Source organism: Plecotus auritus, assembly GCF_963455305.1.
Source record: "Plecotus auritus genome assembly, chromosome: 5".
Classification (NCBI taxonomy): domain Eukaryota; kingdom Metazoa; phylum Chordata; class Mammalia; order Chiroptera; family Vespertilionidae; genus Plecotus; species Plecotus auritus.
Window position 1 is genome coordinate 128,262,161 of NC_137776.1, and position 14,057 is coordinate 128,276,217.

At 39.0% G+C, this 14,057-nt stretch overlaps 1 protein-coding gene across 12 annotated transcripts in view; it reads left to right on the forward strand.

Moving 5' to 3' along the window:
- MPDZ (multiple PDZ domain crumbs cell polarity complex component) overlaps positions 1 to 13,123 on the forward strand; it is a 203,992-nt gene extending 190,869 nt beyond the window's left edge. For all 12 annotated transcript variants that reach the window (XM_080671321.1, XM_080671316.1, XM_080671323.1 and 9 more), the window contains 8 exons: positions 1,737 to 1,823; positions 2,700 to 2,790; positions 3,659 to 3,702; positions 4,510 to 4,632; positions 5,988 to 6,092; positions 6,652 to 6,764; positions 8,338 to 8,461; positions 10,317 to 13,123. In XM_080671321.1, coding sequence (XP_080527447.1) covers positions 1,737 to 1,823; positions 2,700 to 2,790; positions 3,659 to 3,702; positions 4,510 to 4,632; positions 5,988 to 6,092; positions 6,652 to 6,764; positions 8,338 to 8,461; positions 10,317 to 10,463 — 834 coding nt within the window. In that variant the 3' untranslated portion in view covers positions 10,464 to 13,123. The remainder of the gene's footprint in view (positions 1 to 1,736; positions 1,824 to 2,699; positions 2,791 to 3,658; positions 3,703 to 4,509; positions 4,633 to 5,987; positions 6,093 to 6,651; positions 6,765 to 8,337; positions 8,462 to 10,316) is intronic.
- Positions 13,124 to 14,057: the final 934 nt, after the last annotated feature.

The following is a 14,057-nucleotide window of genomic DNA, read 5'->3' on the forward strand; positions in this document are numbered from 1 at the left end:
GAACTGACTCCTCTTTATTTAAAATGTTCTCACTAATAAGAGATAAGTAAGAAACTATATTTCCATAATAAATAATCTTCAATACACAAAATCTTCATGCACATGAGGTTTGTTGCAGTGTTATTGGTAATAATAAAAAAAACTGGAAGCTATACAGTTGACAAAACTATGGCAAGGGTGCATGGCAAGCATATCTGTTTCAAAATCATGTTCAGGATAACTGTATTAATTAACATGAAAAAACATAGTAGAGAAGGTGAAATAAAATTTTATTTACAGTGTAGAAAAATCTATGTGAAATAAAATCTTATAATAAGTCTTTTAACGATAATTATGAGGTGATTATTGGAACTGTGGAATCCTTGGTTCTCCTTCTTTTCTTCATTTTCAAAATTTTCTATAGAAGATGAGTTGCTTTTATAATAGAAAATTTGACTTAAACAATTTTTTTAAATTTCTTTATTGATTTCAGAGAGGAAGGGAGTGGGAGAGAGCGATAGAAACATCAATGATAAGAGAGAAGCATTGATTGGCTGCCTCCTGCACGCCCCCTACTGGGGATCGAGCCTTCATCCTGGGCATGTGCCCTTGGCCGGAATCGAACCTGGGACCCTTCAGTCCGCAGGCCAACACTATCCACTGAACAAAACCGGCTAGGGCTAAAAAATTTTTATAATAATAGATTCCCTTGACATTTAAATGAGATATGTTGCAAGTAGATGAAAGAGGTATAATTTCTCACATTGAATAATTAATGCATGGAGTTTGTTAACCCCTGTAGCTATATAAGCTGGAAATATAAGTAGATTCAAGAAGAGTTTGATAAGTTCCTGCCCCTCCCCCCAAAATACCAAACAAACAGAAAAACAACTTATGAATAGTGCAGGTCAGGTTTTGATTTTTCAAAATTTGATTTGTGATCAATACATTTACGAGTGAAACATCTCTTGTAACCCCTGTCATAGAAGCAGCATGATAATACCTATGGAAGTACTAATTTGTGCTAGACACTGTCTGAAGTTATCCTATCACAACCATCTAGAATGGTCTCCATTTTTAAAATGTAGAGACTTATCAAGCTAGACATCTATTAAGGTCTCACAGCCAGTAAATCACAGTCTGATTTAAAATAGTGTGTCTGACTGCAAAAGCCCAGCAGCCCAACACCCCCTTGCGCTGCGTCTGCACCAGAGACTGTGTAGCATTTCTTGCAGCCTGTGATGTAATGCTTTCCCGTAAGGGCCACTGGGAAATGGTCTTCAGTCCTTGTTTTGTGTTTATGGTAACGTGGCTAATTTAAGTATTGTTTATTCAGGAACAGTGGAACAATAGAGAGCTCAGCCATTTATCTGAGTATCTCTGCTATTAAGAGCAAAATAAGTTGCTTTATTGTTTGTTTTGTTTTTAGAACCTGAGTTATTTAGTTCATTTAGGCTATCTAAATCAGTGTGTTTCCTGAGATAATTGCCCAGTTCTCAGTGTAAATTATGAGTCTCCATGTAAATTATGAGGTCATAAGACAGACATTTGTTGTGGCTGTTGCTGCTTGTTGTTACTACTTTGACTAATTCTATTTTTAAAAAAGCGTCTTTCTACAAAGTATTGAAGGTATCCTTGACTATGGAAATTCCAAAAGGAGCATGCCTTTAGAAATTAAGTCTTAAAGAATAAAAAGTGCTCCTAAAGATGACTATAGCACTTTATTTAAACATTTCCATAAACCCCTGCTCCCCCAGTGTTCCCTAGGCACAGTGACCTTGGAAGTGGGAAGAATCAAAGCTGGACCATTCCATTCAGAGAGGAGGCCCTCTCAGAGCAGCCAGGTAGGTAACTTTGGGATTCACCTGGGCAATGCAGGCCACACGCCAAAAGGAACTCAAAGATGGTCTTGCCTGTGGGCTGGTTCAGGGTCATGGACACAGGCCTGGCTCTCCGCAGCTGGGCACAGTGAGGCAGAGTTTGAGGTAGGGAAGAACAAGAGCTGAAGCACAGGTAAGCAAGGCGTAGCTCTTGAGTAGTAAATATTCTAAGGAACTTAATTTATTTTCTGACATGATTCTTTTTTCCATAATCTCAAAAGTTAACCAGTTAATGTAGGAAAGCCTACCAAGGTAATATATTTTCAAAGAATTTTATAATTAACATTGATCCATCAGTACTCAACTGAACAGAATCCCAGGTAAGTGAACTGCAGATGCACCTCGCACGTATAAAATACAGTGTTCCACAGTTCAGGTCTCCTGTCAAGCCCCTCTCCTCAGTCCTGTCTTCTGATGATAGAAGCCCATTTTCATCAATGTGTCCATGCAGACCCCTTGTTCACCCCTCACTGACGACCATCAGTTTCCTGTTGACTGGTCCCAATTCTGTCTTTAAGCCCCATCTGTGTACAGCATCAGTTTAAATTTAGAGGATTAGCTTGAATGAGATTATGAAAATCCACTAAAACTTTAGGTAGACTGGAATCTTTTTCATCCATCCTTTTAGCTTCAATTTATTTAGGTCAATATGCAAAGTCTTCCTTAAAAAGAATATAAAATCAGTAGAAACTGCTTAAATGCCCATCGAATTATCAAATGCCAGTGTTACTTAATAGATGTTTCTCTCTAGATGCATTAAAAGAATTGATTCTGAAATAAGTGGCATGGAGGGGCTATTGTTCTTTCACACTCGCTAAAATAACTGTTTTGCGTGTGTAGATGAGCGAATGCAGCCTGTCGTCCTTCACTTTCCCGCTGTCTGGGTCCAGTGCCGCCGAGTCGCTGGAAAGTAGCTCAAAGAAGAACGCATGTAAGATCGGTTACATGTTTAAGCATGATTTACTGGTTTGAATTTGACAGATTGTCCTTCCTGCTTTAATTTACCCCTGAGCTCTCTTTCCCCCAAATCTTTCCACATACTATTCCAGGTGGAAAGATGTGTGTTGGCAAAATCTCAGAACAACGTGAAGCTATGTCTACAGTAGTTTTTCCCGTTTTATGTTTACCCTACAAGACATACCAAACATTAGAATCGCATTCTGTATTTTTTTTCCTACTGAGCCTATTGGTGTATTGGATTTTTATTTCCCCTGTTTTATGTAACACCAATTAATCAGAAGATGCCATTAAGAGAAGCCTTCCTTTTCCATGAGGACTGCAAAATTTTTGATTGAGAAAATTAATATGATCCTCCTGTGTTTTAATTACATGAAATCATGATGCAGAGGGGTTTTGGCTTGAAGCATCCATTGAAAGTTGTTCAAATTGAAGAAAATAACCATATGGCATTCTCTGTTTGCAATATGACTAATATTCTAGAAACTTAGGCATTTCTGTCCGTGAATTCTTTTTAATGCATCCATGACTTTATTCCTCTCAGCTGTGCACATGTGTCTTTTTGTCCAAAACACATTCTGTCCTTGTCTCACTCAAACGGGATTATTCAGTTAAATAACTCGTGCTTGAAATAAGAAGGAAGAAATGGGATGGTGTGTGCATTTTTCCAACTGGAGAAATAAAGAGTTCTTGTGTGAGACAGACTTAATCATGGTTTCTAGCAGCTTTAGAGCCCTTTAAAAAAAAATAAGGGTGTGTCATTTAGTCCCATCCAGCTTCAGACATTGACTGAATTTTAAAAATGCTTTAATAACCATATTTTGTCTTTTTCACCTTTATAGTGGCATCAGAAATACAGGGATTAAGAACAGTTGAAATAAAAAAGGTAACTCGGGGGTTTGTGGGGGGAAGAAAACAGTGCAAATCCTGTTGACTTCACAGGCACCTGCATAGGTGTTTTCCTAGAAGCTACCTTACTTTTGATCCGGCTGAAAAGTTATGTACGACACACAGGAGAAATAGCTCAGTCAGTCTTAGCTGAATTTTCTCATTATAGTTCCTTGTTTGAAAAGTCATTGTTGGCACATGCTATATTGTCAGAAACGGCATCAGCATAGCCCCGACCTCTCACTGATGAGTAGGCCGTCGCCTTCAGCAGATAGTTCCTATTTCCAGAAACAGATTCCCTTGACAGCCGTGCACCAGAGAGAAGATAAAAGCAGCTACGATTTATTGAGCCTTTTCTGTGTGCTGAACACTCTTGTAAATGCTCTGTGCCCCCATCACCCTCTCATTTAATGTGCACTGCAGCGCTTTGTGAGTGAATGTCTACTATTCATTGAGAGGAGTGGACTTGTTCCAGGTCCCAGTGTCTGTAAGTGGGGGTTCCTGGCTTTGAACACAGGTCTCTCTGGTTGGAAAAAGTGTGCCCTTTTCACTTCATCAGCTTACCTACTCTTTGTCAGTTCACGACATGATTTTCACTTCACGAGTATGATTTCTTTCGCAGATGCTTATTTCCCTAACTAAATCACACGAAGGACCTGTGTCAAATAAAGTAATGCAATTTTTTGAGCTTCATTTTTCACCCTTACACCTAGAGGATCAGTTAACTATAGAATATTGTGCCAAAGAAATCAAAAGTCAATTAAAATATTATATTGACCAAAATACTCTCTCTATTCCATGGCAGGGGCCTACTGATTCACTGGGAATCAGCATTGCTGGAGGAGTGGGCAGCCCACTTGGTGACGTTCCTATATTTATTGCAATGATGCACCCGAATGGGGTGGCAGCTCAGACCCAGAAACTCAGAGTAAGTTGAACTAATGGCCTTGGCCGCCTTTGCAAATTTGGCCAAAGTTTTGATAAACCTTTTGAATCTGCCACCGGTTGCAGGCAGTTTTAAATGTCTGTATTTGCTTTTAAATCAGCGAATCCATCCACAGCAGGGCTTGCTTTGAGTAAAAGATGTAGAAAAGTAAAAGAAAGGAGAATTTGCTATTGTATGCAAATTTGCAAGCAAATTAAATTTTTTACTTGCTTGAAACTCTATAGAAGAAGTTGAAAGAAAACAGTGTTTCAGAATACCAGTATGAGGTGAAAATGTTTCCCTTACACATTTCATTGGTTTAAATGCTGATTTAACTTTTTGAAGTTGAAAATGATCATTCATGTTGCATTGGATTATCAATTTTGCAAAAGTTCAATATATAAGCATGGACAAAAGTAGGTTTACAGTTGTAATAAAAATGCATAATACAATAATTCAGAAAAAATAATACCAGAATATACTCTTGTGTTTCAAGAAGTCACAAACTGCAAGCCTCCTGTGAACATGACATAAATTGTCAAACTGTACAAAACTTGCTTCAAAGTTGAGGGATTATCCAAACGTGGAGCACTATGATGGAATTTATGCGAACCGTTCAGTTGTGAAATCACGTAAATATTCCATTCACGTCTATAAAGTAAAATCTGTGTGGCCTCGTGTTAAAATGGTCTGGAAACATAGCCACCTCTGAGTTTAAATAATGTCTAAATGGGGGGTGGTCCAGTCTCCTTTGATATCTAAATATATGAACGACACTTAAAAATTGATTGTCACACACAGCACAAGGGTCAGAAAACCCTTCTGTGATAGGCCAGTAGCCCTTTTAGGGCTTGTGGACATGAGGGTCTGTTACAACTACTTAGCTCTGCCTCATGAGTGCACCCAGGTAAGTATAGTAGACTTTGTTCACCAAAATAAGCAGTGGGTCAGACGTGGCCTTTGGGTCACAGTTTGCCCACCCCTGACTTATATAGTCATGTGTAATGTGTATAATACTAATGTCCAGAGAAATTCTGGTTTCCAAAGAGCATCAGATATCTTCTTCTTTTTTTTTTTTTTTTTTTTTTTTTTAATAGGAAGCAATGTCTTATCCAGGAGAAACAAAGAGAAGAGTGATTTTCCCCCTCCCCCTGGAGACTATAGGACTCAGTCATCATGTGTAACTTTGTCTTATGGTTGCTGCTGCTTGGAATTAGCGGTTTCTTTGGGTAGATTCCCATTGCTGATAGCAGTATATGTGTGTGTGTAAGGTAGGGAAGGAAAGGATTGCTCAGGCCTCAGTGTCCCTCTCTCCACAGCTGCTTTTGCAGATGGCTGTTTCTTTCTCTTCCTTGCAGGTTGGAGATAGGATTGTCACTATTGGTGGCACTTCCACTGAGGGGATGACTCACACCCAAGCAGTTAACTTACTGAAAAATGCTTCCGGCTCCATCGAAATGCAGGTAAGATTTTTCTCCCAAGCACGACTCAGAATATGGGGAGCATGAGGACACATGAGCTTTCATGTTAAACCAGTAAAAATGCTTAAATCTCCTGCTCTTATTTCATTCACCATTTCCCTTGAACATAAATGATTACATTGAGAGTTCTAAGAGAGTAGGTTAGAAATACATTCTGTCACATTTATCCTGATGCATTTGTTGTTTCACACATTATATCCAAGAGGGAAAAATGCAAGGTCTTAGCAGTAAATGGTCAATTGCCGGAATGGTGTAAGTGGCTTATAATCTAAAGATCTTTAAAAATTAATTGCATGTGAGACCATGTTTGAAACCATCAAAGATCTTGATAGAATTGAAGTAGTAAAATATTTTTATTGTCCATGAAAGAGGCCTCTGGACCTTGTGAAATTTCTTTCTCTTTGGCTGTATATCATATTAACAAATGATTAAGTGTACAATAAAATACATGTTTTAGTCCAAATGCGGCTTTTGAAGAAAGATTACTGATCCTTTGCCACATGAACTTGTGTTTTTCTCTTTCTCCTCCTCCTCCGCACAGGTGGTGGCTGGAGGAGATGTGAGTGTGGTCACAGGGCACCAGCAGGAGCCTGCCAGTTCCAGTCTTCCTTTGACTGGGTTGACATCAAGCAGTATATTTCAGGATGATCTAGGGTGAGTTCATATGTTATGGTCTGTATGTCCCTACCACTCACATAAAGGTGAAATAAAAGGAGATGAGGGATAAAATATAAAAATCAAGTGTTTCTAAAATTTTAAGTAATTATGGCATTGATTTATTTTATCAAAGATAGATAGATAGACATGTCACTGTGCATCTTACATTGTCAGCTCTGAGTTTTTGGGGAGTACATTTTAGTCTTGATGTCACTACCCTGTGTGACAAATGAACAAGCCAGACCTGTCCTTTTAAAAATTCCAACATTGCCTACTCAATTATCTTTTTTATTAAAAAATTCAGTTATTCACCACCTGAGGACAAAAGAATTAGAACATAAAGAGAGGAGAAGAGAGGAGCATATTAGCATCTACACTAATAAAAGAGAAAGATGCAAATTGACCGTACCTTCGCAATGCCAATCAGGAGTGAGTATGCAAATTAACCCAACAAAGATGGCGGGTTAATCTGCATACACAGGCACCTAGCGGCAGGGGCGGGACACTCTGGGCAGCATGGGAAGGTGGAAAGGCAGCTCCGGGCTGGAGCAAAGGCAGAAAGGTGGCTCCAGGCCAGAGCAAAGGCAGAAAGGTGGCTCCGGCTGGAGCGAAGGCGGTGCCAGCAGTCAGGGGAAGGAAGGCCCATTCTTGTACAAGTCTTTGTGCATTGGGCCTCTAGTTTTTAAATAACTTGATTCAGCTTTTACATTATTGATCATTGATTTTTCTCTCAGAGCTTGGGAATACTGGTGTTTATGACTTATTCCAAGATGGTCCTCTACACTTTAGCCCTCTCATTTTATTTTATTTTATTTTATATATTTTTATTGATTTCAGAGAAGAAGGGAGAGGGAGAGAGAGATAGAAACATCAATGATGAGAGAGACTCACTGATCGGCTGCCTCCTGCACACCCCCTACTGGGGATAGAGCCTGCAACCCAGGCATATGTCCTTGACTGGAATCGAACCTGTGACCCTTTAGTCCACAGGCCAATGCTCTATCCACTGAGCCAAATGGGCTAGGGCAGCTCTCTCACTTTAACTAAACTGGAAAAAGAATGAGTTTTTCCGTGCAATGAGCACCTGCTGTGAATATGTTAGTTTAAGACAGTGGTCGGCAAACTCATTAGTCAACAGAGCCAAATATCAACAGTACAACAATTGAAATTTCTTTTGAGAGCCAAATTTTTTAAATTTAAACTTCTTCTAACGCCACTTCTTCAAAATAGACTCACCCAGGCCGTGGTATTTTGTGGAAGAGCCACACTCAAGGGGCCAAAGAGCCGCATGTGGCTCGCGAGCCACAGTTTGCCGACCACGGGTAAGAGAACTGATAATGAGTAATAGAGTTAGGGTGTTAAATAGAATTTCATTGGATTATGTAAATTTAAAATGCTGAGCGCAGCACACACTGACTGACAATTCAAGCATGCCCAAAACACCCGTAATGTACTCACCATCAATAACACAGAGAATGATGCTAGTTTTTGACAATCCTTAACTTGCAGGTGCACAGTAATATGTAAATTCTTTTAATCCAAACACTTTTTTTCCTTCTTTTTACTATAGACCTCCTCAGTGCAAGTCTATTACACTGGACCGAGGACCAGATGGCTTGGGCTTCAGTATAGTAGGAGGGTACGGCAGCCCTCACGGAGACTTACCCATTTACGTTAAAACAGTATTTGCGAAGGTAAGATTGCAAATTTTAACCACCCTCTCCCCCCCACTAAACATTCATTAATTGTGGTCAGCAGCTGGCTTATTAGTTTATGGCCCGAGGTAACACCAAATGGTTAGCAGTTGATCATTTTCTTTTGGAACTCCCTACAGGAATGGATCATTAAATATTTTTGTACAATTTGAGGTTTAGTTATGTTTTAAGGAAAATAGGCTCAAACTGAAATTCCATGGGAATTCTTGACAATATACAGGAAAATATTAATGACCATTAGACAGTAACGCCTGATTTTTTTCTTTTGAAAACAAGTGGCATGTGACTGAATGTCTTGGAAAATAGGGCACTTTAAATATGTATGCTCTAATATGCTGGCATTTCTCTTTTTTTGGTATTTTTTTGTTGTGAAATATAAAACAGGAACAGAGAAGTATATAAAATAGATATGCAGATTAATTGGGCATTTATTTTGCAGTTTAATGTCATTGAATAAAATAGAAAAATAATAACTAAAATATTTTGAAGAGTATCCAGAAGCTCTGTCACCTGCAATAAATCAGAATTTGCAATTAAGGGATTTAATTTTTTTAAAAAGAAAAACCATTAGTATATAGTTGTAAGTATATAAAAATCTGTTCTGTGTTAAGAATGTTTAGAATAAGAAAGAATAAAGTTACTGTGGCATCGATGAAGTATTAAAATAATTTAAACCCATATAATTATTTGTTAATATATTGTTAAGGCATTTTTGAGGAGCTACAAAATTGGAACAAAATTTCCTATAGGAGAAAATCTAGAATCTGAAATTTTTACACAGCAAAGGAACACCACTTTTATCAAACCTATGGAATGATTTGCGACAGGGGCTTGAGATTAGTGCTGTGGTCTATAAAGTGCCTACCAATGGAGGTTTCATTCTATTATTTTGGAAAAAAAATTATTTTAACTAGTTTAAAGTGCTGTATATATGGCAATCAAGCTATAGACTTAATTTATGAGATTTTTTTAAAAGCCACCGGTAAGTCCAAGAATACAAACATTTTTGCCAGTGAATAGAAGAGTCACGCAGTCCTTTTCCTCAGCCTGGGAGCAGTTTATTTAAGGCATGCTAGTTAGAACATATTTTAAGAATTTCATCATTATGGATTCTCATTAACTTCTCAGTGTTTTAATCTTATATTTAATTGCATAAACGCCTCCCATAAGCATGTCTTAAGATGTGGTTCTTTCTTAAACAGCAATGTCTGTGTTTAGTCTTAATCATCAGGGCCCACAAAGAATATGAGCACTCCACCTCCCCTTGGGAAGTAAAGAACCAGCGAGCATGAGCTGCCTTTTTAAAACCACAGAGAGAATTTATGTTAGAATTGGCAGGATTTGTGCCTTGCCCTGCCCTTGTCAACGTACACATGGACTTTATGCTTCTGCAAACCTTTGGGTTTCACAGCCCTCATGCCCTTATCCTATTTTAAAAACTGCTCTTGTTCCCACCTAATCCTTAGTTTTCTTTCTGCAGGATAAAAAAAAAAAATCCTAGATTCTATGAAATCATTTCTACTAGGCAAATTCCCAAATACTCTTTATTAATTTGGGTTCCTACCTGCTATGCTGAAGAGCCAAACAAACCATTCAGCCAATCTATTGACTGCTAAATTCTCTCTCAAATGGGAATTTCATTGCTAGAACCATTTAGGAGAAAGGTCTCCTTTGTGTATGTTCATGATTGCTGAGGGGCTGTGGAGCACCCCAGGAGCACGGAGAGCTGGGTGGACCTGCAGGTCCACTTACATTCTTGCTCAGGTCTTGTTCTGTTGTAAGCCTGTGAGGCAGCATTTTTTGAGAAGTCATCAAGCCTACTTTACATTTGCAGGGAGCAGCCTCCGAAGATGGGCGTCTGAAAAGGGGTGATCAGATCATCGCCGTCAATGGGCAGAGTCTGGAAGGGGTGACCCACGAAGAAGCCGTGGCCATCCTGAAGCGGACGAAAGGCACTGTCACCCTGATGGTTCTCTCCTGAAGCGGCCTCCAGAATTGAGCCAACGCAACCCCTTGCTCCCATCCCACCCTGTGGGGAGAACAGAACTGGCCCTGTGGGTGCCTTTCCCACGCTGAGTTCCTCATGCTCTTCAAGGCTGTAGGGAAGACGCCATTTACGTGTGTCACTGGCACGTGCCAGTGATTTTCTCACTGACAGCCTAGCCTCATGTTTCCCTCCCTCCTTACCTATGGTGACCGTAAACTCAAAGGTAGGACTATTTGCATAGTGAAATCACTCGTTCTTCCGGAAGACACCTGACATTGTATAGTGACACGGGCAAGAATTATTACATGCTAAACTGGTTAGTAGAGGAAGAAAATAAAATAATTCTAAAGCTAACCATGAGAAATGGCTTTAGTCAGGGTGAAAATGAAAATATAAAATAAAGAAGGAAATGTCAAGTTTTGTAAAAATGCCTCGTTCTGTCAATCTACCCCCTCCCTATTACTAACTGAAAAAAAAAATCAGTTTTTTTTCTATTACAATTTTAAAAAAATACTCAGTATTTAAAATATTTGAATATTATAAAAAGTTACATCTCCCACCTTTAATATACACACATATTGTTCCCTCTGAAAGTGGGTTTCTGAGATGGAGGAAAGAGCAAATATCTAAAGCAGTGTCCCTAAGTTTGTAAAGAAAACATTTGAGGCACATCTCCATGGTCGTTTTCATTTCCGACCTGTTATAAAATGTTCCTGTGATTCCACAAGTGAGAGGATGATGCCACCCTGCACTGACTGTCATTTCGCTTGAAAGCAGCTGTGCTAACTGTGGAGGAACATCGAAGGCGCTCAGCACCCCAGCGCTGGCTCTAACGGATGCAACACTAAAAACGCGTTCACGCGCTGTGCAGTGGCTTTTCAGTTAGTATCATCTTAATGAGAGAGAAGAAAGCAATGTGTTCGTAATTATTTTGGTTGTATGCCATTAGAAAATCGATAGAAAAATTAAAGGGGATTAACATAACTTTATCCCATTGCTTTATATTAACATCTTATAATACAATGGTTTCAGACTAAGGGAAACAGATGGAGCTGTTTATTGAGACAACTGGTGAGGAGTTATCATGTGTTCATTCCCATTTTAGAGTGTGAAACTCCTACATTAGAATATATAAAGTCACTTTAAATATTATCTATATTTGTAACAGAGGTAGTGTACAGATATTTTATTGCAGCACTTTTGTGTAAATGCAGAATTGAAGTGAATAAAGAAGAAGTTTCATGGTACACGAATAAAGAAGCAGGCATATTTTTTTGTTTGTTCTTTTTACTGGGGAAAAATTTTGTTATGTTGTTCAAGGTTTATAATTTAAAATTGCTTTTTATTATATCTAACTGAACTTGTGGCATCCATAGTTATGGTTAGGGGAACTTTAGATGGTGGTATTATGAAAAGCTCAATATTCTTTACATCCAGAATTGTTACTGATGCTGAAGACGGACTCCTCATGGAGCAGAGGAAGATAAGCAGCGTTATAGAAAGAGAAGTGTCTGCCTGTGCGTGGTTTTCAGAGACGCTATTAATGCAGTAATATTATAAGTTGTTCTTTAGGGGAGTCCAAGATGAAGTGTATTCAGATGGAAAAGTCATAATGAAAATTATATTAACAAGCATGAAATGTCTGCTTTGAACACTGAGCAAGGATGGGGAACTTGTGTTGTATTGATTCTGCCCTTAATTAGCTAATGAACATGTGCATTTCCTCTGATTCATCTCATCTGTAAAATGATAGCCTATTTTGTCTCAAAATGTGTATCTAGTTCTAAAATATAAGAATTCTGTGATTCTTAGTTACATAAAATGAGTGGACAACTCTACACATGGGCAATTTGGGAGCTATTCTCCTTGTTAACCAATCATTGTAAACGGAGGTACTTGATGGAACAAAATTCATTTTAGTATCTCAGTGACACATCTAGCTTCTTAGTCATCCCTTAATGGCCCTCCATCATGAAAGTATGTCAGGTGGGCCACTGGAAGCTGAGCTACCCTCCTTTGTAAGTTTTAACTAGCAGAGATTTTTATGAAGGACACTATGTCAGATTCTAGGGAGACAAGTTAACAAACCAAAGTAAAGTGTGAGTAAATGTGTGGGAGTATCCTAAGGAGAACAGCTCAGCGGGTATCTCTACCAGCCTGATACCTACCCCCGAGTTCATCAGGAACCTCGAACTGTGACCTTACCTGGAAATAGAGTCTTTGCAGATGTAATAGTTAAATTAAGGTGAAGTCATACTGGATTACAGTGGGCCTTAAGTCCTTTGTAGCAGACCGTGTAAAGATGAGGGGGGAAAGAGAACTCCTGGGACCACAGTGGTTGGAGAAACGGAAGGATTTTTCTCTAGGGTCTTCAGAGGGAGCTTTTCACCTTGATTTCAGACTTCTGGCCTCCAGCACTGTGAAAGAATGCACTTCTGCTGTTATATGTTGTCTAGTTGGTGGTGTTTTGTTATGGAAGCCCTGGGAAACTAGTACAGTATTTTAAATATTTTTAAATCCTCAGCTACTGTCTGTGTCTGTCTAGTAGGAGAGGCTCTATACATTTTTGTTGAACATATGAATGACTGAATTACAGATCATTTCACGGTATTACCTTGTTTTAGTTAGCTAGCTCCAACCTGCATACTAAATGCAAAAAGAAAAAGAAAAGAAAGAAACAGTGAGAATGCTACTGCAGGGATATAAAAACACTTGGGTAAAACTCCCCTTCTGAATTTCCGTTAATTAACAAATTGAAGCACATGAGAGGAAGAATGGGAGGGAAGGAAGGAAGGAAGGGGGAAAGAAAAATAATAAGAGGAAAATAAGATAGATTCATCAGCTTTGGAAAGAAATGACAAAGGCTTATGCTTTCTATATCATTTTTTCTGGAAATATAAGAGTTCTGTGTAGTGAAGGAAGAAAGTGTTTGCATGAAGAGATTGAAGGCATGAATTTTATAGTGTTAATGCCGTGCACAACTCAAGATAGTGGATTGACCGTAATTGCTTCAATATAATTGCTTATGCCATTAAATCACAGTGGAGAATACCCCACATTTCTGGTGTTCTTTGTGACCCCTCCAAATGGCTCGTGGTGGTGGTGGTGGTGGTGGTGGTGGTGGTGGTGGTGGTGGTGGTGGTGGTGATGATGATGATGATGGTTTCACCTTCAGCACTGGCCGATATGTAACAGCAGGAGTAGCAATGAGCTGTAGCCAGTCAGTGGAATTCATACATCAGAACAATGATTGAGATGGAAGCATAAAAACATAAAAATTCATGAAAGATGAAACAAGCTAATGGAGAGGTATTTGTTATTGTTTCCTTGCTTGCTTGGTTTGTTTTTATGAATCTCGATCAGGCAGATTTTGATAGATTTGAAGAAGCAAAGGGACCTTTCCCTCCTGCCTCTGATCTGGTCAGCGAACTTGTCTGAGGATGAATGCTTCCCAGGGATTGAGAGCCTTTCTTCAGATCTCTTGTGGGAGTGAACGGAGGAGTTGGAAGGATGCCTGCAGGGAGATGGGAGTAAATAGGCTTTCTTCTTTTTCCTTTTTTTGTGTCTAGATGTGGGAATGTCAAAACC